Source organism: Drosophila elegans, unplaced genomic scaffold, assembly GCF_018152505.1.
Source record: "Drosophila elegans isolate 14027-0461.03 unplaced genomic scaffold, ASM1815250v1 contig_476, whole genome shotgun sequence".
In the NCBI taxonomy this organism is placed as follows: domain Eukaryota; kingdom Metazoa; phylum Arthropoda; class Insecta; order Diptera; family Drosophilidae; genus Drosophila; species Drosophila elegans.
Window position 1 is genome coordinate 24,670,562 of NW_024545863.1, and position 20,444 is coordinate 24,691,005.

At 47.0% G+C, this 20,444-nt stretch overlaps 6 protein-coding genes across 9 annotated transcripts; 3 read left to right on the forward strand and 3 right to left on the reverse strand.

Annotated features, from left to right (window-relative positions):
* The first annotated feature begins 28 nt into the window (after positions 1-28).
* LOC108136923 (mediator of RNA polymerase II transcription subunit 25) lies at positions 29-2,846 on the forward strand. Its single transcript, XM_017258398.2, has one exon. It carries the CDS (start codon positions 144-146, stop codon positions 2,682-2,684), a length of 2,541 nt encoding a protein of 846 aa, XP_017113887.1. The 5' UTR covers positions 29-143; the 3' UTR covers positions 2,685-2,846.
* LOC108136924 lies at positions 2,824-4,442 on the reverse strand. Its single transcript, XM_017258399.2, has 2 exons — positions 4,333-4,442; positions 2,824-3,635 (listed from the first exon to the last, which is right to left on the reverse strand). Exons 1-2 carry the CDS (start codon positions 4,387-4,389, stop codon positions 2,937-2,939), a joined length of 756 nt encoding a protein of 251 aa, XP_017113888.1. The 5' UTR covers positions 4,390-4,442; the 3' UTR covers positions 2,824-2,936.
* A 402-nt stretch (positions 4,443-4,844) lies between these two features.
* LOC108136886 lies at positions 4,845-10,042 on the forward strand. Of its 4 annotated transcripts, none has more exons than XM_017258340.2 (5): positions 4,845-5,001; positions 5,541-8,433; positions 8,496-8,693; positions 8,930-9,710; positions 9,775-10,042. In XM_017258340.2, exons 1-5 carry the CDS (start codon positions 4,966-4,968, stop codon positions 9,980-9,982), a joined length of 4,116 nt encoding a protein of 1,371 aa, XP_017113829.2. In that variant the 5' UTR covers positions 4,845-4,965; the 3' UTR covers positions 9,983-10,042. The 4 variants fall into 4 exon arrangements, with proteins under 4 accessions (XP_017113829.2, XP_017113830.2, XP_017113828.2 ...); XM_017258341.2 differs by lacking the exon at positions 4,845-5,001 and having other exon boundaries at positions 5,367-6,723; positions 6,787-8,433; XM_017258339.2 differs by lacking the exon at positions 4,845-5,001 and having other exon boundaries at positions 5,367-8,433.
* A 408-nt stretch (positions 10,043-10,450) lies between these two features.
* Positions 10,451-13,296, reverse strand: LOC108136888 (N-acetylglucosaminyl-phosphatidylinositol de-N-acetylase). The gene is made up of 4 exons (XM_017258343.2): positions 12,316-13,296; positions 11,307-11,597; positions 11,067-11,160; positions 10,451-11,009 (listed from the first exon to the last, which is right to left on the reverse strand). Exons 1-4 carry the CDS (start codon positions 12,833-12,835, stop codon positions 10,832-10,834), a joined length of 1,083 nt encoding a protein of 360 aa, XP_017113832.1. The 5' UTR covers positions 12,836-13,296; the 3' UTR covers positions 10,451-10,831.
* Positions 13,297-13,796: 500 nt separating this feature from the next.
* On the forward strand, positions 13,797-18,674 carry LOC108136936 (phagocyte signaling-impaired protein). Its single transcript, XM_017258412.2, has 7 exons — positions 13,797-14,168; positions 14,248-14,472; positions 15,524-16,016; positions 16,074-16,473; positions 16,536-17,819; positions 17,897-18,095; positions 18,168-18,674. The coding sequence occupies exons 1-7, from the start codon at positions 14,105-14,107 to the stop codon at positions 18,350-18,352; spliced, it is 2,850 nt and encodes a 949-aa protein (XP_017113901.1). The 5' UTR covers positions 13,797-14,104; the 3' UTR covers positions 18,353-18,674.
* A 119-nt stretch (positions 18,675-18,793) lies between these two features.
* Positions 18,794-20,393, reverse strand: LOC108136969 (transcription factor Ouib). The gene is made up of 5 exons (XM_017258460.2): positions 20,233-20,393; positions 19,678-20,174; positions 19,482-19,616; positions 19,091-19,201; positions 18,794-19,029 (listed from the first exon to the last, which is right to left on the reverse strand). The coding sequence occupies exons 1-5, from the start codon at positions 20,377-20,379 to the stop codon at positions 18,891-18,893; spliced, it is 1,029 nt and encodes a 342-aa protein (XP_017113949.1). The 5' UTR covers positions 20,380-20,393; the 3' UTR covers positions 18,794-18,890.
* Between the last annotated feature and the right edge of the window lie 51 nt (positions 20,394-20,444).

Consider the following 20,444-nt stretch of genomic DNA (forward strand, 5'->3'; position numbering starts at 1 on the left):
ATTGACCTATCGATAACAGCAGGTCGATAGTCATAACAAACTGCAGGAAAGGAAGAAGAGTGGCGAAAAACAGACAAGATAGTTTGCATTATTTGCCACAAGTTTTCGCATTTAAAGCCAACTCCCAACTCTCCGGGCTGACGATGGAGGTGGACCAGATGCCTCTGGCCGACGTGGTCTTCATCATTGAGGGCAGCGCCATCAACGGCGCGTACATCAACGAGCTCAAGACCAACTATATTCTGCCGACGCTGGAGCACTTCACCACTGGCTCCATTGACGAGCGGGAGTATCTCATCGCAGAGCGTTTCGCCACGCTGTACGGGATCGTGGTCTACCGCACCGCGGCCAATCTGCTGGAGCCCGTGTGCACCACCTACGGACCCTTCCTGCAGCCCCAGAAAGTAATGGAGACGATCGAACGCCTACCGCTGGTTGGAGGCGGAATGGAGTCCTGTGCCCACATGGCTGAGGGATTTGCCGCGGCCCACGGTTGCTTCGACGACATTAGCGAAAGGCGCCAACTGCTTGACCAGACCAACGTCCAGCGGCACTGCATCCTGATCTGCAACAGTCCACCGTACCAGATGCCCACCACGGAATCGTGGAAGTATCCGGGCAAGTCCTGCGAGCAGCTGGCGGCGCTGTTTAACGAGCGAAAGATCAATCTCTCTATCATTGCTCCCCGCAAGATGCCGGTGCTGTTTAAGTTGTTCATGAAAGCCGACGGAGATCAACCGATTACCAGCAAGAACTATGCCAAGAACATCCGGCACCTAGTGCTGCTCAAGGGATACAGCCTCAAGGAGCGAGCTCCCAGTCCCAACAGCATGGCGGCCCAGATGGCTGCTCCCAACGCTGCCCAAGCTGCAGTGCAGCAGCAGCAACAGAACCCAGCCGCTCAGCAGCAATCAGGCCAGGGCATGTCCATGGACACTACGCCCGCTCAACAGCAGCAGCAGCAGCAGCAGCAGCAACAACAACAACAGCAGCAGCAGCAAGGCAATCCCCAGGTCATGAACATGAATTCGATGCAGCAACAGCAGCCAGGTCAAAATCCTCAGGCCGGCCTTCTTAATCCTCAGCAGCAACAACTCTTGCAGCAACAGCAACAACAACAGCAGCAGAATCAATTTGTGCCCAACCAGATGCAGAATCCCAATTTCCAGCAAAACGTGGTGCCCGGCCAAAACCGTTGGATGTATCCCAATCAGCCGGGACAGGCCCGTCCGCAGTTCATGCAGGGCGCAGGCAATGTAGGCGGTGTCGGCCAAGGCGGTGGCATGCAACAGAATCCCAACTCTGCTCTAATCTCGCGCATTAATGCGCCACCGCCAAACCAAACTGTGACTTCGCTGCAGCAGCAGCAACAGCAGCAGGCACAGCAGCAACAGGCCCAACAGCAACAACAACAGAGGATGCAGTTGCTCAACCAGCAACAGATGCTCAACCACCAGCAATTGCAACAGCAACAACAACAGTTGGCCCAGCAGCAACAACAACAACAACAGGGCAACCCCAATGCCGGCAACAACATGATGCCGTCGGGCAATGCAGGCAATATGCCCAATCCACAGCAACAACAAGTGGGACAGCAGTCAAATCCCCAACAGCAAGGCAATCCCCAGCAGCAACAGCAGCCGAATTCGCAGCAGGAGCAGGCCTCCCTGAGGGAAAAGATCTGGACCGGAATTCTGGAGTGGTCAGAGAAGCCGAAGTCGGATCAGCAAAAGATTCCGCACACGCTCCAGTGCACCGTCTGCACCAACATCAAAGACGGCGAGCCTGAGATCAAGGCTGAGAACTGGCCGCCCAAGCTGTTGATGCAATTGATGCCCAAGCATTTGGTGGGCAACATCGGCGGCCAGTTCCTGAAGGACTCTAAGATGGTTGTTTTTCGACCGACTCCGGGAGAAGCACTTGACTCGCTGGCCAAGATGATGACTTCGGGATACGCTGGCTGCGTTCACTTCTCCTCCATTCCCAACCTGCCCGCCTGTGAGCTCAAGGTCCTCATCCTGCTGTACACGCCCGATCGCAACGCCTTCCTGGGCTTCATCCCGAACAATCAGGCGATGTTCGTGGAGCGTCTGCGCAAAGTCATCCAGCAGAAACAGCATGGCAACATGCAACAGCAACAAATGATGCAGCAGCAGGGCAAGTCGCCCATGGAGCTGCAGCAGCAACAGCAACAACAACAGCAGCAGCAGCAACAAATGCAGCAGGACAACTCGCAGCAACAGCACTACAACCAGTACCAGCTCAATATGCAGATGGGCGGAGGAGGTCCGGGCGGAGGACCGGGTCCTGGGCCCGGCGGCATGCCCATGCAGCAGAACCAGATGCAGATGAACATGATGCAGCAACAGCGAATGCCGCTCGGCGTGGGCGTTGGTCCCGGTGGCGTGCCTAATCCTAATCTCCAGCAGCAGCTGCAACAGGTGGCGCCCAACGTGGCCGCCATGCAGCAGCAGCAGCAGGCGCAACAACAGCAACAGCGCATGGTTCGACCCATGATGAGCAACAACAATCCCGGACTTCGCCAGCTCCTGCAGCACCAGACCACGCCAGGCAACCAGTTCCGCCCGCAGATGGGCGGCCAGAATCCTAACCAAATGGGAGCCGGCGGTCCAATGGTCGGCAATCGCAACTTTGACGACGGTAGCTACGAGTTCAATATGTAGGTTCCTTCAAAAGGTCGTATTGCTAAATAGAATTAAATTTCCTATCGCGAAGTCTCAATACAGGGGTTCCGAATACCTGTAAAGGTTTTCCCGTCGGTTAGTTATTAAAATTTCCCAAAACTAAAACATTAAACCGCAATTACTTTTGTCACTTTCATCATATATCGTTTATTTTATTAGTTAAAATCAAGATTGATGGACGTAACGTAGGGCTAATATTAATCACAGAACACAATCCCCTCAAGAAGCCAACTAATTTGCTGCACCGCCGCCGCCCGAAGACGCGGTACTGGCATTTCCAGCGCTGGCAGCGAATAGCTTTCGAAGGTTCTGCAAAATTCCAAAGAGAACCGTGCCCGCAGTGCCCAAAGTCTCCAGGACATCGAAGCCCGTGCTGTCGATGGCCGTCTCCCGGTCCTCCTCCGTTTCGATTGCGGGCGAGCTGATGTTCCCGGCGGGATGATGCGTTTCGTGGACGCCATGGTGTCCGATCAGCCGATGGGTGTTGCTCTTAACATGGGTGTCATTGACTCCGCCGCCGCCCACCGCATTGATCAAGTGCTTGACCGGCTCCAGGACGGGAATATTGAGCTTGACGCGATGCCAGGCATCCGGTGATTCGGTGAGGCCCTCGTGCTGCTCCCCAGTGGCCTCCACCTCATCGTCTAGCTTGTTGCGTTCACTGACCGGCTCGTCATCCGTCTCCAAGGATAACTCCAGACTCATATTCCCCTTACCCGGCAGTTGCAGCAAACTGCCGAAGAGAACCTGCAACTGTGCCGAGTTCACAGCCTCCGCCTCATTTCGCTCGAAGTCGAACTCCTCACGGGCTCCAGTTTTCGGTTTTTGGTCCACAAAGCTGGTCACATGTTGCATTCCATTAGTAGGCTTGGATTCACTGGAGTTGGCCGGCTTGGCGGACGTCGTCGTCAACAGCAGCAGCCACACAAACTGCAGATACATACGGGAGATGTGGAATCTTTAAATGGCGCTTAATGACCGACCACACGTACGTAAATGAATATTAAATACGATCGATAATAAGGCTTTCTATATTCAAATCCGAGCGCACACGCGTCTCTGGACCTTGAAATCGTTCTAAAAGATATGACAGTACTGCAAATCACGGATGAGTTTTTTGGACCTATCATACATGCCTGTCTGTATTGTTTGAAGTTACAAAAAAAATCGCAAATAGGGGCTGATCGAAAATTTCTAAGAATTTTTTTTTAAGAACGTTGAAACGTTTGAGTTATTTTTTTCTTTACAAAGGTAATACCAATTTAATAAACTATGTAAATAAGCTTTGTACGGGACTAAATTTGTTTTGATCGGTTTAACTTTTACTATATATAAAACAAATATTAAACATGTATTGGAGAGTCACCAAGGCTCAAAAACTGCCCAATTTTTTTATTACATTAAATAAAAGCACATTTCTGAAATTAAAAATAAAAATTTCTCTCCCACAAATATTGCAGAAGAAATATCAAAAGGTTAGCAATAAATATTAACAAAAATCTATGCTTGACCTACAAAAAAATTAATTAGTTTCTGAGTCACTATTTGTTTCTGAAAAAAACCCCACGTTATGAATTGAACCACCATCAAGTTGCCTATTCGACAACAATGCCAAGTGTATGCTTACATTTAAAAATACAATAAAACATATGGAACTATATGTGGAGCTGGTCAATCGCAACATTGTCAATGAAATACACGGATCTAGCACTTGGCTAGAAAACGAAACTGAAACTGAAACCGAACTCGGTGCCGAAACCGCAGCCAGCAAAAGCAAAAATCGAACTAAAATCGAACGAATGACCAACAAGTACTTGGGTGACCAGAGCCCAGCTGAAGGCAGTCTGCCGGTCAGCAATTAATTAATATGCAGCAGGGGTAGGGGCAATTGTGGTGCCTAAACTTAATTCACAATGCATTTAGAGGCCTCCGAAAAAAGTCGATTCTCTGTGATTCCACATGTATGAAATATAGATCCACAGGTATGAAATATGGCATCCTAACTCTATAAAATTATGGACTAATAGGTTTTATCAAGGACTTTGAGATCGATTTGAATTTCACATCGGATAAAAGCGAAATTTAAAGGAAAACAGCAGGCCGTAGATTTAAGTTCAGACTCGTATTTCATTTATCTGATTCAGTTTCAGCACAGCCCTCAGCTGGCACAACCTTTTTTAAACCTTAAAAAAAATTCGATCAAAATTCAAAATTTCCAAATTTTAGTTCTAGACCATTCGATTCCTTTGCTTGTTTAAGGATGCGCTTGTTTGGAAGAATAACACACTTTATACAGGTAAGTAAGAAATTGGATTAATTAATGGCAGAGATAGTTAATAAGAAAATGGATAAGCTAATGGCACAATGACTATTAATAAGAGATAGTTATGTTAGTTTATTCTCGGCGCTGTTCTTAAGGGGTTTTTAAATGTTTTCTGAATTTAGATGATTAAAATAAGTACAATTAGAAATAAATATTCAATTTGTAGAAAGAAAAATCTGAAGAAAAAAAATCTGTTTTAAATTTTTAAATGCAAACTTTTTTCTTTTTTATGTAGTATTGAAATACGGAAAGATGGGCAGACAACGTAGAATTAGTAGGCTCCCAATTTGTATGTAAGCCTGTCACTGGTTTCGATTCTCAGTTTCCTTCTTCACGTCTTACACTCCACACTAATTTTCGGTTTCTCCCTTCTAATCAAAGTGAAATTCTACCGTGATTACCTTATGCATTCTTGATAAAGCAAAAAATAAATTCTTAACACATTAATATATAAAATGCCACGGATATTCGGCAGCCTTTCGTCTAATCGTTTTGGACTGCATCTCTTGCAGATATCGCGATGTCTCAGCTACCATGCTCCACCACTCTTCCGGCCACGCAGCCTGCTCCATGCCGAGCGATTGGGGCAGCTGTGCAGTAGTGCCACCTACGGACCCAAGTCGACGGGTCGCATCCGGAAATATTCGCAGAAGGGCAACAGTGTCTTCTCGATCAGCGATAATGTGGACATGCTGCGCAAGAGGATCAGCTGCACCGGCACTTCTGGTCAAGCGCCCAAGATCCTGCCCATTGGCCTGATCACACCGGAAACGGGCGATGGCAAGGACCTGAAGATCGTCATCGTGCCTCTGGACCTGTCCGGCATGGATGCCAATGCACTGAAGGATACGCTGGATACCATCAACGAGCTGAGGCTGTACGCCAACCACATCGAGGCCTTCTCCAGCAGCATGGTCGAGGAATACAGTGCGTTGAACGAGGCCCTTCAGGATGTGAAATCCGAGGACCAGTCCGAAGGAGTCAAGGCGGAAGATCTCAAGTTCTGGGAGACCTTCCCCTCCGCGACAGCGTCGGACGTCGATGCCGTGGGAACCACCGTGGACGCGGGCCTGGGTGCCACCAACATGCCCATGCAACGCCATGCAGCGGTCAGTAGCTGCCTCCAGAACGCTATGGGCAATCCTGGAGCTGCCAATCCTTCGCTGAAAACCACCAAGGCCATGTCGGCACTTTCCCAGGCCAAACCGGTTACGAAATCTACGCTGGAAGCTAATCTCACGGAGTTCGCCGTCCAGGATGAGGACTTTGTGGAGGAGGTGCGAGTGGATGTGCCGCAGGATCTGACCGATCGGCTGAACGATATGGCCGTCACGTCCATGGAGCTGTCGTTTGAGATGGACATGACCAGCCTGCGTGATGCCCTGGACAACAAGGGCTCAAATGCAGTCACCCGGCAGGATCCCATGATCTGTATGCACACTAAGGTGGAGCTAGACGCGTCCGGAACAGTGGAACAAACGGTCCCGCTCAGGTTCAACGCCTTGATCTCTGGGGTCGTGGAGATCGATAGCCAGAAACTGAATTCCGCCCAACTGACGGACGACAAGATGCCCGGCTTCAATGATGACCTCACCACGCTGGCAGCCAACCTTTGCAGCACCGCCTTGGAGAGGGGTTTCTCGGGAAACTCGAAAAACTCGGACACCTACATTGCCGATCTTGAACTGACCAAGGGTGAGCAGGCCTTTCCGACCAAAATCATCGATACGTCCTTCATGTCGGCGGCCACCCAAATAGGACATCAGCGGGAAGCCCAACAGAAGATCGCCGAAGAGGCCTCCGCTTTGCCGGGCATCCAGGAGGTGGAGGTGCCGGTTCCAGTGGACAAGGATGGCTGCAAGAATCCACCCGTGAAGCCCAAGCGCAAGTGTCCTGGCAAATGTCCCCTGATCACTGATCCCTGCAAGGATGATCCCTGCGAGCGTCCGGAAAAGAAGAAAGCGCCCAAGAAAAAGGCCGAAAGTACCACGGAGATAACGTCCATGGCCAAGGGAGGCGACAAGAAGGATCCTTGTGCAAAGGACGGCAAAGGCAAGGACAAGAAGAAAGACCCGTGTGCCAAGTTCAAGAAGGGTGGCAACGATGGCGACAAGAAGGATGGTTGTGACAAGGACAAAAAGAAGGATCCCTGTGCCAAGGACAAGAAAAAGGAGGATCCTTGTGCCAAGAAAGACGATAAGAAAAAGAAGGATCCTTGCGCCAAATTTAAGTCCGGGGAGAAGAAAGATCCTTGTGCAAAGGACAAGAAAAAGGAGGATCCTTGTGCTAAAAAGAAGGACCCATGTGCCAAGAAAGACGAAAAGAAAAAGGATCCTTGCGCTAAGAAAGATGACAAGAAAAAGGATCCCTGTGCCAAGAAGGACGAAAAGAAAAAGGATCCTTGCCCTAAGAAAGATGATAAGAAAAAGGAGGACCCTTGCGCTAAAAAGAAGGATCCATGTGCCAAAAAGGATGACAAGAAAAAGGATCCTTGCGCAAAGAAAGATGACAAGAAAAAGAAGGATCCTTGCGCAAAGAAAGATGACAAGAAAAAGAAGGATCCTTGCGCAAAGAAAGATGACAAGAAAAAGAAGGATCCTTGCGCAAAGAAAGATGACAAGAAAAAGAAGGATCCTTGCGCAAAGAAAGATGACAAGAAAAAGAAGGATCCTTGTGCAAAGAAAGATGACAAGAAAAAGAAGGATCCTTGCGCAAAGAAAGATGACAAGAAAAAGAAGGATCCTTGCGCAAAGAAAGATGACAAGAAAAAGAAGGATCCTTGCGCAAAGAAAGATGAGAAGAAAAAGGATCCTTGCGCAAAGAAAGATGACAAGAAAAAGAAAGATCCTTGCGCTAAGTTCAAGAAAGGCGGCAAAGATGGCAAGGACAAGTGCAAGTTTTCCACCTTTTCAAGGCGCTACTTGTCCACTGCTCTGGACCAGGTCTTCCGCGAATCCGATGCCGCTCCTGGTGGTCCCCGCTTCCATGTCTACTCCACTCTTGTGCGCCGTCACTATCGTGTCCCTGCTGCCAAGACCCACGATCTCTGCCAGTGTTCCCTATGCCAGAAGCTCCAGCTCCACAAGGCAACTGCTCCGGCCAAGTTCACGATCAACAGCGCCTTCCTGCGACGACGCTTCAGTGGACTGACGAACAAGATCCTGCCCGGAGGCCTGGCCAATGCCAACTGGCGGGGAAAGAAGGACAAGAAGGGCGGCAAGTGCGGCCAGATGGCGCCCAAGTACCCCAAGAGCCGTGGCAAGGACATCAAGGAGCGGACTGGTCTCCGCGAGGATTGCTTCAAAGACGAGGACGGCGGTTGTGGCGTCAAGAGCTGCACCGGCAAATGCGCCAAGGTCAAGTTCCCTAAAAAGAAGTGCGAGCGCAAGGAGAAAAAGGATGATGGTGCGTAGAAATGCAGTTCGTAGTGGCCATCGGTATCCACAGGTCGGTCTTCTCTCCCCAAGGCAGAATAGACAGTCTCTTGGCCCGGAATGCGCTTGTCCAACTGCAGCCGCAGCGGAGATCCCTCAGCACGCGGGTCTGTTGCCATCCAAAGTCGGAGGATAACCACATTCTGGCTCAACAGGCATATGCGTTGCAAATTTCCAAGTCCTACGAGATCAAAGTGGTTCCCGTTTCAAGACCTTCACCAAAGGATTTCGGTAAGAAAAATCTTCTAAATTTAAAATTACAGCTTTTACAATGGTCAATAATATTGATTAATAATATATAAAGGACTAGAAGAATTCCACCTAATTGGTATTCTAAACTAAACTAAAACTAACATAGTTGACGATTAATAATTTGCTTTTGCTAATTTGATTATAATGTAGAATGTAGTCCTTACAATTTAGGATTGTTTAATTTGAATGTTTCTCCCAAATTTCATTACAAACAGATGTCCTCATTCGAACGGGTTCAGTGGCCATCTCGAACTCCGATATCCATGTCTATGAGAACGGCAACCGCGACGTGGAGGCCATGTCCTTGGGCCACGATGCCACGGGAATTGTGGAGGAAGTGGGTCGGTGCGTCCACCATCTGCACGTGGGTGACCGCGTGGTCGTGGAGTCTGCGTTGTCGTGCGGCATCTGCGAGTTGTGCAAACAGGGGTTGTACAACATGTGCTCCAGTCTGGTGTACAATGGCTTTCTGAGCACCTACCAAACGCATCCGGCGGACCTGTGCCACCGGCTTCCCCCTTCCATCAGCATGGAGGAGGGTGCCCTGACCCAAACCCTTGCCCTGGGCTGTCAGGCATGCTTCAAGGGCAACATCACGCCCACCAGCAACGTCCTGATCCTGGGATCCTGTCCAACGGCAGTGGCGGCGGGCATATGCGCCAAGGCCATCGGGGCCAAGCGTGTAGCCATTGCCGGATGTATGGCTCCCGCGCTGGATGTGGTGGCCCGGGACTTTGGGTTCCAGGCGGTCGAGTTCGACAGCAACGCCCTGTTCGGCGAGGTGCTGGAGGCCATCTACAGCAAGTTCCAGGACTGGCCCAGCTGCGTCATCAACTGCTCCATATCGGCCATGACGATGAATCTGGCGGTGATGGCCCTTCAGCCATGTGGCGTCTGCGTGCTGGCTGAATGCGATTCGGAGTGTGCCAGCTTCAATGCCCTGGACGTTCTGATGAAGAACATCCGCCTGGTGCCCAGTTTTCGGTCCGCCAATATGTGGGTTAACTAATCAGTAACTCAAATTACCCATTTTAGCCTGTTATCTCCTTTGACTTCATAGGTATCCCACTGCCCTGCAACTCATGCGATCTGGTCGAGCACCAATGCACAAGTTCATCACGAACACATATCCATTAAGCAGGGCGGACGAGGCCTTCCGAACTGCCCAGCACGAGTCCAACATTGGGCTGGGGAAGATCATTGTTAACTGTGCGGAAGAAGTGGATTTTGGAGATAGTCTGGGGAAAAATACCAAATCGGCAACGTAGAAAATTATGATTGTAACAGCTGTATAGAAGACCGCATCAAAGAATTCTATTATACTTAAAGATCACTTTGTGTTTTCGATTTCAAATTGGGAACGGAAATAAAACAATAAATTTTAAGTATTGCAACAAAAATCGCTTCGCATTTTACTAAGTTCTGCGTGGGCCCATAAAACAATTAATTTGAAAGTGCGCTCATTAAAATACTTTAAATAAATATTCTTTAACAGATTTCTATGATCTAACCTCTCTGGCTCATCAATTGATTTGTTTCTGTATACATACGTTCATATACATATATATTTATGTAAATATATTTTATAAAATTATTATTGTACTTCGCTGCTTACAACAAACTATTTTACAATTTTACAAGAACGAAAGTGACTTGCTAAAGGTGTGTATGCTAAAGGGGGGAATAAATGTACACGAAACGGAAATGAAAATAACATAATCTAGCAACACTAATAATAGCGCATACATTTTTTAATTTTTAAGCATTTGACTACATCGCACACTTTGGAACATTGCTTGGACTGAGTATAAATAATAATTAGAGCTAACTAATAAGATTTAAAGATATGCCAGTTTGTATGTGAGTGTGGAACTAGTTAATGGACTGTTTTGTGGTTTCGGTTGCCTATGGTACTGCCGCTTTGCCGGTTTTTTGTTCCCTGGTTGGTTTGGATATAGCTTTCCAATTACTATCGATCATTTGGCCAACAGTAGTTACAAACATATATACTAGTAGAATCGTCAGAGACTAAAATAAAAACCACTCGCTCTGCCCCCTGGAGCATCCGATCGTGAAGGTAGTTTGTCTTTTGGTGTTCATTCGTATCCATTCCCTTGCTAGTTGTCATGTATCTGCATTTCCAGTTCCACATCCGACAGATTTATCAGCCGCATCGAGTTGATGAACATGTAGCGCGAAGTGTATATGTAGAGCCAGCGAAACCACCTCATCTGCGACTGATGCTCCTTCATCGCGCTCCTCACAATCGCAGCCTCCTTCCAGTTAAGAATGCACCTAAATAACAAAACACTCGCATTGGGATTTCTATAGTATTCGGGCCACATTTCATACCAATGCGTAGACATAAAGCACGTGCAGAGCAGATCGAGGATGGATAGATATTTTCTGACCACATTGATCGAGTCCAAGGTGTAGAACTTGCAATCTGCATTGGGAAGATACATAAAAAATTGCTGTATACTATAATATCTAAAACTATTAATAGCGACAACTGCAACGATGGGCACGCCAATTAACATGCACCCATTGTTTGCATCCGCCGCCACCCGCGTGACTCACACGCCGCCTCACCTTTGGGCAAAAGGTTGGCCAAACAGAGCGAAGCGGCCGCGTAGTACACGGCACAATGGTTCGGATGTGAGCTGACGCCATCGCGATCAAACGTGAATATCGCCTGGATGTCGAGGCTTTCGACGGCGTGCAGTATCAGGCTGGCCACCGCATCCGGGCGCCAGTCCACATAGGGGTCGTCCGGCAGGTTGGTGGCATTCATCAACACGATGTTCGACTCCGGAATTCCCAGTTTCGAGCAGGAGCGCCACAGTTCCTGACGCCGCACCTTGGCCTTGTGCTCGAAGTTGCCTGTACGAGAAATACCATTAATAAATGCAATTCTTTAATATTTAAATTAATAAAATATACTTAGCTAACTTATTATATTTATATATGATATGAAATCTATAATTCTATATAAATCTATGAAATTAATTTTAAGTTTCCGAATTTAAATTGATTTAAGCGAATTTTGAATATAAACTAATTTGACTTGTGGTTTTGTGTGGCAAAACATTTATTAATAGCTTGAGTGAAAAAGATCGACCCAAAACATTTATATAAAATAAATATGTATGTATCTGTTTTTTACTCCCAAAAATAATAATCCTTTGATTGTAAATCAATATTTATGGGTTTGTATTGTACCTAAACCAAGTATATGCAAAAAAAAAAAATAAAACAATTCTGAATTGAACAAATTTTGGAACCTACATGATGGTCCTAAAGCTATACTTTCTGAAAGAAAGTAAATAAATTTTATGGAAGGAGCATTCCCTACAAGCACTGCTTGTAAAATAGGATTTACCAAAACCCTAAACGGGGTAAAACAATTACTCTTCTAACTAAACATAAATAAATATGCCTTATGGGATTAAATTGCAGGGGATCTATTGATGGTCGTAGCCATTTGGGAGCACTAAAGCCTAATAGAGATTCGCTACTGCTTTCGAAACGTGTAGTTTCGCTTAATGCCTCCGTATCTATAATGGTTATAGGATGATGTCACTTGCTGGTAGGCTCTCACCGTTGGACAGGCATAGTATGTACACCTGGCAGCCTTGGCGCTGCGTCAGCGAGTAGATCAGCGGTCCGAAGAACATGCACTCGTCATCCGGATGGGCAGTGATCAGCAGGACGCGCTCCATGTGCGCCTTTTTGGGCAGCCGGACGCTACGCAGCCGGAGGCCGGATTGAAGGGCCTGCTTCAGGCCGCCACCCGCCTCCTGATTTGGATTCCGGTCTCCGCTGTCGTCGCCGGATCTGGATCCTCCGGCATTGTTGTTGTCGCTGGGCGCTCTGGATTCCGAGAGCCAGAAGGTGAGCTTGTAGAGGCCAAGGCATACTAGCAAGTACACCGCACAGGCAATCAGTACGTGCTCCAGTGCTTCGGCGGATGAGGACCTGATACGGCAGTAGATGGCCTGCGGATTGGGGACGAGCTGCTGCACCTGATGCACCTGCTGCTGCAGTTGGCGCCACGGAGAGGTCGATGCGATGCTGCTTAATGTGCTGGCCACGTACTCGCTCAGCCAGTTAAATCTCATCTCTCATTGCGTCCGGCCAAGGGCGAGAATTTTGGCGAGAAATTCTTCACCAAAAATGGACATGCAGCGGTTTTCGGCAGCAAGGAAAAGCGGAAAGGCGGCGATTGCGGCGATTACGGTGCTCGGGCGGGTACTTAAACTATGTCACTAAGTGGACGTGTTGCTTAATCGGTAGTTTAATACTTGAAAACGTTTGGTTACGAGCCCGCGCGCCTCTTAATCGGCTAATTTCTGCATTTTAATCGAAAACTTTACGTGTTTTCGCCTTTCGGGGGCAGCAGCTAGCGATGGTCGACTGTCGTGGTGCGTGGCAGGTGCGTGAGTCACGACGATTTATCAAGTTTTCCGTTACGCTTTTTATAGACCTGTCAGGTGCGCCGTGCATTTATAAAGGTTAAATTATGAAATTAGCACTCGAATAAATTGATAAACACTTTTCTGCCATTCATCGTACGTTCGCTATTAAAGCGTCGTGAGAACGCTGTGGTCCATCTCTAGCGGTCAGCTGTTTGGCCTTAGTGATGCAGAAGGGGTATTCTTGGCAATTTGTGAAACTCAAAAGTATCTAAGTCACTACATATAGAAATGATTTTACTAAGTTGAGCCACATAAAATTAAACCTACAACTCCTTAATTAAATTAATTAATTAAACTTAGTATTTTTATGTGTGCTTAAATTTTAGTGAAATATAAATTATATCTAATTTTTAACTAACTGTTAAAATTAAGTAAATCACCTTGCTAATGTTCAAAGTTAAAAATTAGCTTTTATTTGTTTTTTAAGCTTGCTTTATATAAATATCTAAATTAATAAAAATAAACAAAATCTATAATGCAGCTCTAAACAAATTTGTCTCATTAAGAATTAAAACAGTGATTTTTCTGTGAACACCCCTACTTTTTGCACTCCTTGCCAGTAAAATACTAAAAAAAATACCGCCCGAAAATACCAGCGACCGCTCTCTCCTCTCTGAACATGCAGTCTGAGGTTTTTTTATTTTGAATCAAATTTAAAGTCACTAATTTCTATGAAATTAAGCATTTAATTAGCCTTTGACCGAGCGATTCGTTTGTCCAAGAGCCAGCCGCCCGACCCCCGACCACCCAATCATTGCGGGCAGCCCAAGGAGAGGCCCCGATAAGTAAAAGCCAGAAATCGGAAAACCGACAGCGTGCCGCAAGCCAAAGAGAGCGGATCTCAGTGCGAGGTGCATGCAGCACGTTGTAATTAGGTTAGCAGCATATAGCAGCACCACATAACACACTAACATGGCACAGCAGCAGCAGGGCATGGACTCGGCCTTGTTCGAGCGGCGACTGCGGCCGGTCTACGGTGAGTGTGCCTTGGAACTCGGATGGCCCGCCAATCCGTTAGTCAGGTCTCGCATATTAACCCCAATCCTCATCCGCAGACAACCTGGAAGTGGGCAACAACCGCAAGGCACTGCAGGAGTCCGAGAAGCTGCTCCGGAAACATCCCACCCTGCTCTGCGCCCGTGCCCTGAAGGGTCTCTCCCTCCTCCGACTAGGTCGTTACGACGAGAGCCACGGATGCCTCCAGACGGTCGCCGAGGAGAAGCCCACGGACGACTCCACGTTGCAGGTGCTATCCTTCTGCTACCGCGAAATGGAACAACGTACGTATGGGTCGGACTTTGTCCAGAGGATTAGATGGCTAGGAGTTAAAACAACTTTGTCACGGGAGAAGTATTGACAATTGTGAACTAAGTGCCCTATGTACCCTATCCACTGGATAAATAAGAGAAACATGGCACGATTATTTATTGGATAAAGCAAAGATAAATAAGATAAAGTTCAAAGGCGTTTTCTGTCAAATATCTCGGTTAGGGAACTTCGACAATATATGAAAACTATCTTTAATAACTTGGCTTAGAAAACTTTGACTTCCATGAAAGATATGAAATTAATATTTAATATAATTATGACATTATTTAAGCTTAACAAATAGTTGAAAAATAATATTACTTGTTACGTCAGTAATAAAGATATGTAAATATAGGTTAAATTTATTATTTATGCAATTTCGAAAATGTTAAAAGTTATATTTGCTGGTTAAATTACTTTCTAAAAAAGAAATTATAATATATATTTAAACAAGTTCATTAGTATTTCCTAACAAAGATGCGAATAGATTTTTGTAAAATGAATAGATTTTATTTAAAATAGATGTATGTTTTCCGTCAGTCAATAATATGTTTCGTCTTAAAAAAAAAGAAAATGGTTTTAAGTGAAAAAATTTGGATTTATGCCTCATTTTTTAATATATATAATTTTCTTCATCAAAAAACAAACAAATTTTCGACAACAAAATTTATGCCTTAATAAAACAAATAATAGTATAACAGTGCCAGAACATATTCGACAGTTTATCTTAATCAAGTCCGAATACTTTAACAAAAAACATCTGGAACCACTCATTTTCTTATTCCCACATCCGCCGATTCGCATCCACTAAGTTTAACCCCCAGGGACGCCCATGGCACGCACACGAAGTGCCCACAATTCATATTTTCGTACTTTCTTGGCACGCGCACCTCGCCCGACTAATTAAAATCGCATTCTACTAGTCGGACGACGGTGGCAAGTGCGTGCCAACGATCTGAATATATATATTGTACCTGCTAAAGAAATTGCTAATTATATATACATACCTCCGCCTCTTTGCAGTGGATAAAATTGTGGAGCTGTACCAGCACGCGGTAAAGCAGAATCCCGGCAACGAGGAGCTGCTCGCCCACCTCTTCATCTCGCATGTTAGAGTGGAGGACTACAAGGCGCAGCAGGCGGTGGCCCTGCAACTGTACAAGGCCCAGCCAAAGAACGCCTACTACTTTTGGTCCGTGATCAGTGTAGTCTTCCAGGGGATTCGAGGACCGGAGTCGGCGCTGCCCGAGAAGCGGAAAATCTATCTGGGGCTGGCGCAGCGCATGGTCGACAAGCACATCAAGGAGGGCAAGTTGGAGACGGAGCAGGAGGCCTTCCTCTATCTGCACATCCTTAAGCTACAGAACAAGTTCCAGGAGGCGTGGGAATTCCTCACTGGCGAGCTGTGCGCCAAGCTCTATCCGGGTGCTCCAGTCAGCATGAAGTTCGAGCTGCTCAAGGAACTGGGTAACTGGCGGGAGCTGAATGAGCTGCTGCAGCAGCTCCTTGACGCAGAGTGAGTTCTGTTGAACCTTAGAAAAATTCATACATAAATGTTTCATAAATTCCTTAGTCGTGACCGCTGGGACTTCTACAAGGAGTACATCCAAAGTTCGTTTGAGTTGCTGAAACATGCGCCACAGGCTGAGGAAAACGGGGAGAAGGATTCGCTGGCCAGATGTCAGGAGTTCCTTCAGGGCATCATCGATTCCTCGGAGCGCAAGAAACGGGGTCCCTATCTGGCGCGTTTGGAACTCCACCAGCGCATGCGAGCTGACCAACTGCCGGCGGAAAAGCTCGTCGGCGACTTCGACGAGTTGGTCATCGAGTACTTCCGTCTGTTTGGCGACAAATCCTGCTGCACCCATGATATCGCCTTGTTCTTGCCTTCGATCAGCATGAAGCAGCGGCAGGCGTTGGCCAGCAAGTTGCTGTTGGAGAGCGGAGTCAGCTCCACGTCGCTTCCGAAGAATGTTAGTAAAACCGAATTACAAGTAAAACTATTTATTAAACAATTTGTGTTAAATTCTTACAGAAGGAGCAGATGCAAAAGCACCTTTGCGCTCTGCAAATCTCGCGGATGTGCGGCTCCCATATGGAGCTGCCCGTGGACCACCTGCTTGCCTTCTACACGGCCCTCAAGCTGCACTACGAACACGGCCGGAGTACTTTCGGCAAGAAGCTGCTGTCCACGGAAATGGGACCATCGGATGCATATGCCCTGCTGGCGGCGAATGTAATGTACGACCTGAGTAGACGAGAAAACAAGTCGGATCACCTGTTCGAGGCGCTGTGCCTGCTGCAGTACGTCCTGCGAAACAGCACGAGTAACTTCCACGTGAAGCTGCTGAGTCTGAAGATCTATCATCTGTTTGGCTGCCAGGTGGGCGCCCAGGAGATGTACGAGTACCTGGACATCAAGCAGATCCAGCTGGACTCTATGGGCTATGTGCACTGCCAGTTGCTGCCGCTGGGCGGTCGTTTCTCGGGTACCCGGAATGTGTACGATGCTACTCTGAAGTTCTTCACCAACAGTTACAAGGAACGCCTGGAGTACATTGCTTTGACCTATCGCTTCTGCACCTTTTCCAAGATGGAGGAGTTCATGAACTTCAAGGAACGCTTGACCAACAGCTTGCAATACGTGGCCTGCTCGGTTGAGGCGCAGATCTGCGACCTAGTCAGTTGCTATGGCAATATCCAGCAGAACCTGACAGCATATGCCGCCATGAGCATTGAGCCGGCGGAGGACCGGATCGCCTGGCATGAGCTGAGCGACAATCGCGACTTAGAGGCTGTCATCCGCTGGGATCCCCTTCACGAGGTGGATGCTGCCGAAGAGCGCAAGGAGTCCTTCGACCAAGAAGTAGAGGTGCTGCAGGTGCGATCGCTGATGCTCCGACTGTTTGCCTCCTTTGTTGACTTGTATCACGGCGCCGGCTCGAAAGATTCGCCAGCGGGAGCGGAGGCCGCCACCCTGGAACTCCTGCGCGAGTCCTGGACGGGACTATTCCAGCGACTGCGTCTCATGAACTACAAGCCGTTGGCGCAAAAGTTTCTAGTCAATCTGCTGCCCACACGCCTTCACCTGCTGCTCGATCTGCCGTACGAACGCTTCTTTGACGACCTGGCCCAACTGGTCCTTGACCTGCAGTGCGGATCCGGAAAGCTGGCCGAGCAGTGCAAGAGGGTGGGCGACAATGTCATCACGGTTATGGAGCTGTGCGTGCAGACCATCAACGAAAGCAACGAGTGCAACGGCATGGACGGTCTGTGGAAGCGGCGGGCGCAGCAGCAGAAGGTGGCTGCCAGTCTGGAGGTACGTTCTTGAAAGTGCAGCCCATAAAGTGATCTTTATTCAATCCTAAATACTCTTTCAACGTATTGCTGCTCCAGATGCTATCCCTCTATGCCTTCCTGCTGTCCGTGCTAAACGACAAGCTGCAGGTCAGCTCGAAGACCAAGTCCAAGAAGAGGCCGGTGGACAACAAGTTGGATGGTCCCCAGCCGATCAGTGAGAAGGAGAGAAGCCAGATGTTGCAAGAGCTGATGCGACAGCTCAAGCACAAACTTGAGTCCTGCGACGCGGCCATACGTAAGTAGATCTGTTATATTTGTTTATTGTAAGAAATGCTTACATTAATCCGCAATGCTCCTTAATCCGCAGGCACCTGGAAAGCACCGGTGCTGCCACGCGACCTCAGCTCCTTCATGTCGGACATGTCGCTGAAGCCGGAGGTGGAGGCCACGCTCATCGGAGATGTTTCAGCCACCTTTAAGGACTCGCACGAGATGATGGTCACCGAGTTGCGCAATCTGCTAAAGGACAAGATACGCATGGTGGCCAAGTAGATGCCTCTTTGCTGTGCAAAGACCATCGGCCACTCCGGCCAGTCCGGCCATCGCTGCCCAATCACGATCCAAGTTCATAGTTTGTTATTTAATTTTGTTAACGAATACAACCGACCTCCTACTCCTCCCACACTTTAATCATCTCGAACACCAGAGCCAACTCAGCAATTTTCAATCAATTTTCGGCATTTTTCTCGTACAACATATAAAAAGTTGTAAAATTTGTAAAACAAGAATTAAAAACAAAAAACCAAACAAAGAAAAAAGATTGCGTACCGCTTGCGAGTAAGTTAAATAAAAGAAGAAATTGTAAAAAAAGATACAAAAAAACTACGTTTTTAATTTATTTTCAACCTAAAAACAAAACTTAGTTACTTAAACAATATATAAAGAAATTATTTATCCTAAAGCCCTATTCTCTATAAATTTTCAAAGTCATCATTTGTATACTCATTTTCTAATCATATATTTTCGTCTTTAAAAAATTGTTATTAATTTTCCTTACTACTAAAAATATACTCATACTAAAATGATGTCCTTAGGCAATTGCTGAAGTATTTCCCACTTTGGTCGTATTTAGATAGTCAGCCAATCGCGGATCATTGAGATGCTGTTGGGTCTGCAGGTGGGCCACAAGATTGTGAATGCGAGCAAAGCTCTTGCCGCATAGCCGACATCTTTTGGGAGATATAAATTAATAAAATAAATAAGGCTTGAGTTCAAATTATATCCACTTACGTGTGAGGTTTTTCTCCCGTGTGCGTTTTGTAGTGAACCTTGAGGACACTGGCGTAGGTAAAGGTTTTTCCACAGGTCTGGCAAGAATAAGGACGCTCATTTCGATGAGTTCTGTAGGGGATACATGTTCATATAAGTTATTGTTGAGAAATAAACCCAATTCATGATTATTTCAGGTCATATCATATAGAAGTGCAGTAAAAAATAAAATGAAAAGCATAAAGTGTAAACTTTTAAAATGAATATACCACTGTTATTCTAGACATTTAACTTTTTGGACAACGAATTTCTTGTTTCTTGTTTGACCTCAACAAATTGTATTTCAAGTCAAGAAGAAACCGGATCTTTAATGTATTGCATTATAATAGAGAAGCAATTTCAAGTTGTCTACCTTTCATGCTTGACTAGAGAAGTGCGATCTGCGAAGTTGCGATGGCAATATTCGCAAGTGTATGGCTTTGCTCCTGTGTGCTGGCGAATGTGGCGCTTCAACTGGTAGTTGACGTGAAAGCACTTGTGGCAGATCCTAAAAGGAGGCGATTTAGATATGTTGAAACATAGATAGTAGCGAAGAACACCACTCTTACTCGCATTCGTAGGGTCGCTCGTTGTTGTGCCTTCGCATGTGGGTGTCCAGGGTGCTTTTCCGTTGATATCCGTTGCCACAGGTGTCGCACACATAAAGTTTACCGCTGACTGCAGGCACAGCAGGAGGATTAGGTGGGGGACTAGGAGCAGGAACTAGAGGAGGAACCGTTTGCACAACCAAAACCATGGGCTTATCCACATCCGCAGGTGGCGGTGTGGTCTCCTCCATAAGATCTTCGGTGGACCAAGCTCCCTCCTCAAGCACCTCCACCTCCAGTTGTTCGTACTGGCCAGTTTCCACAGGAGGAGGAGGAGTAGGTGACTTAGTTGTATCCCCTGTCTCAGCCACATCCTTTACCACTGGACCACCCGTTACCACATATTTCTTAAGAAATTCGTTGGAACGCTGGCAAATCTGACGGAATTTGTGGGCCAGGGAAAGAAAGGCCTTGCATCTAAAGCAGATCCTGGTGGGCAGGTCCTCAGTGGGTTTTATCTGTAAGTAAACACTGGGTTCTTACAAAGTTAAATAGAATTCAACCGCACTGACTCACCTGAATTCCGCTTAAAGTTTCGATTTTCTCGCAGAGAGAAATACCACTGTGAAGCTTGTCATCCGCATCGTAAATGGAGACCATGTGGGCCTCACCATCCTGCAGACAGGTCCTGCAAAGGGTCACCATGTCCAGTCGTAGCTCCATTTAAATCCAACGAATGTCACGACCAAAATTAACGATCAAAATAACTCTGCTTCCTCTTTGCAATT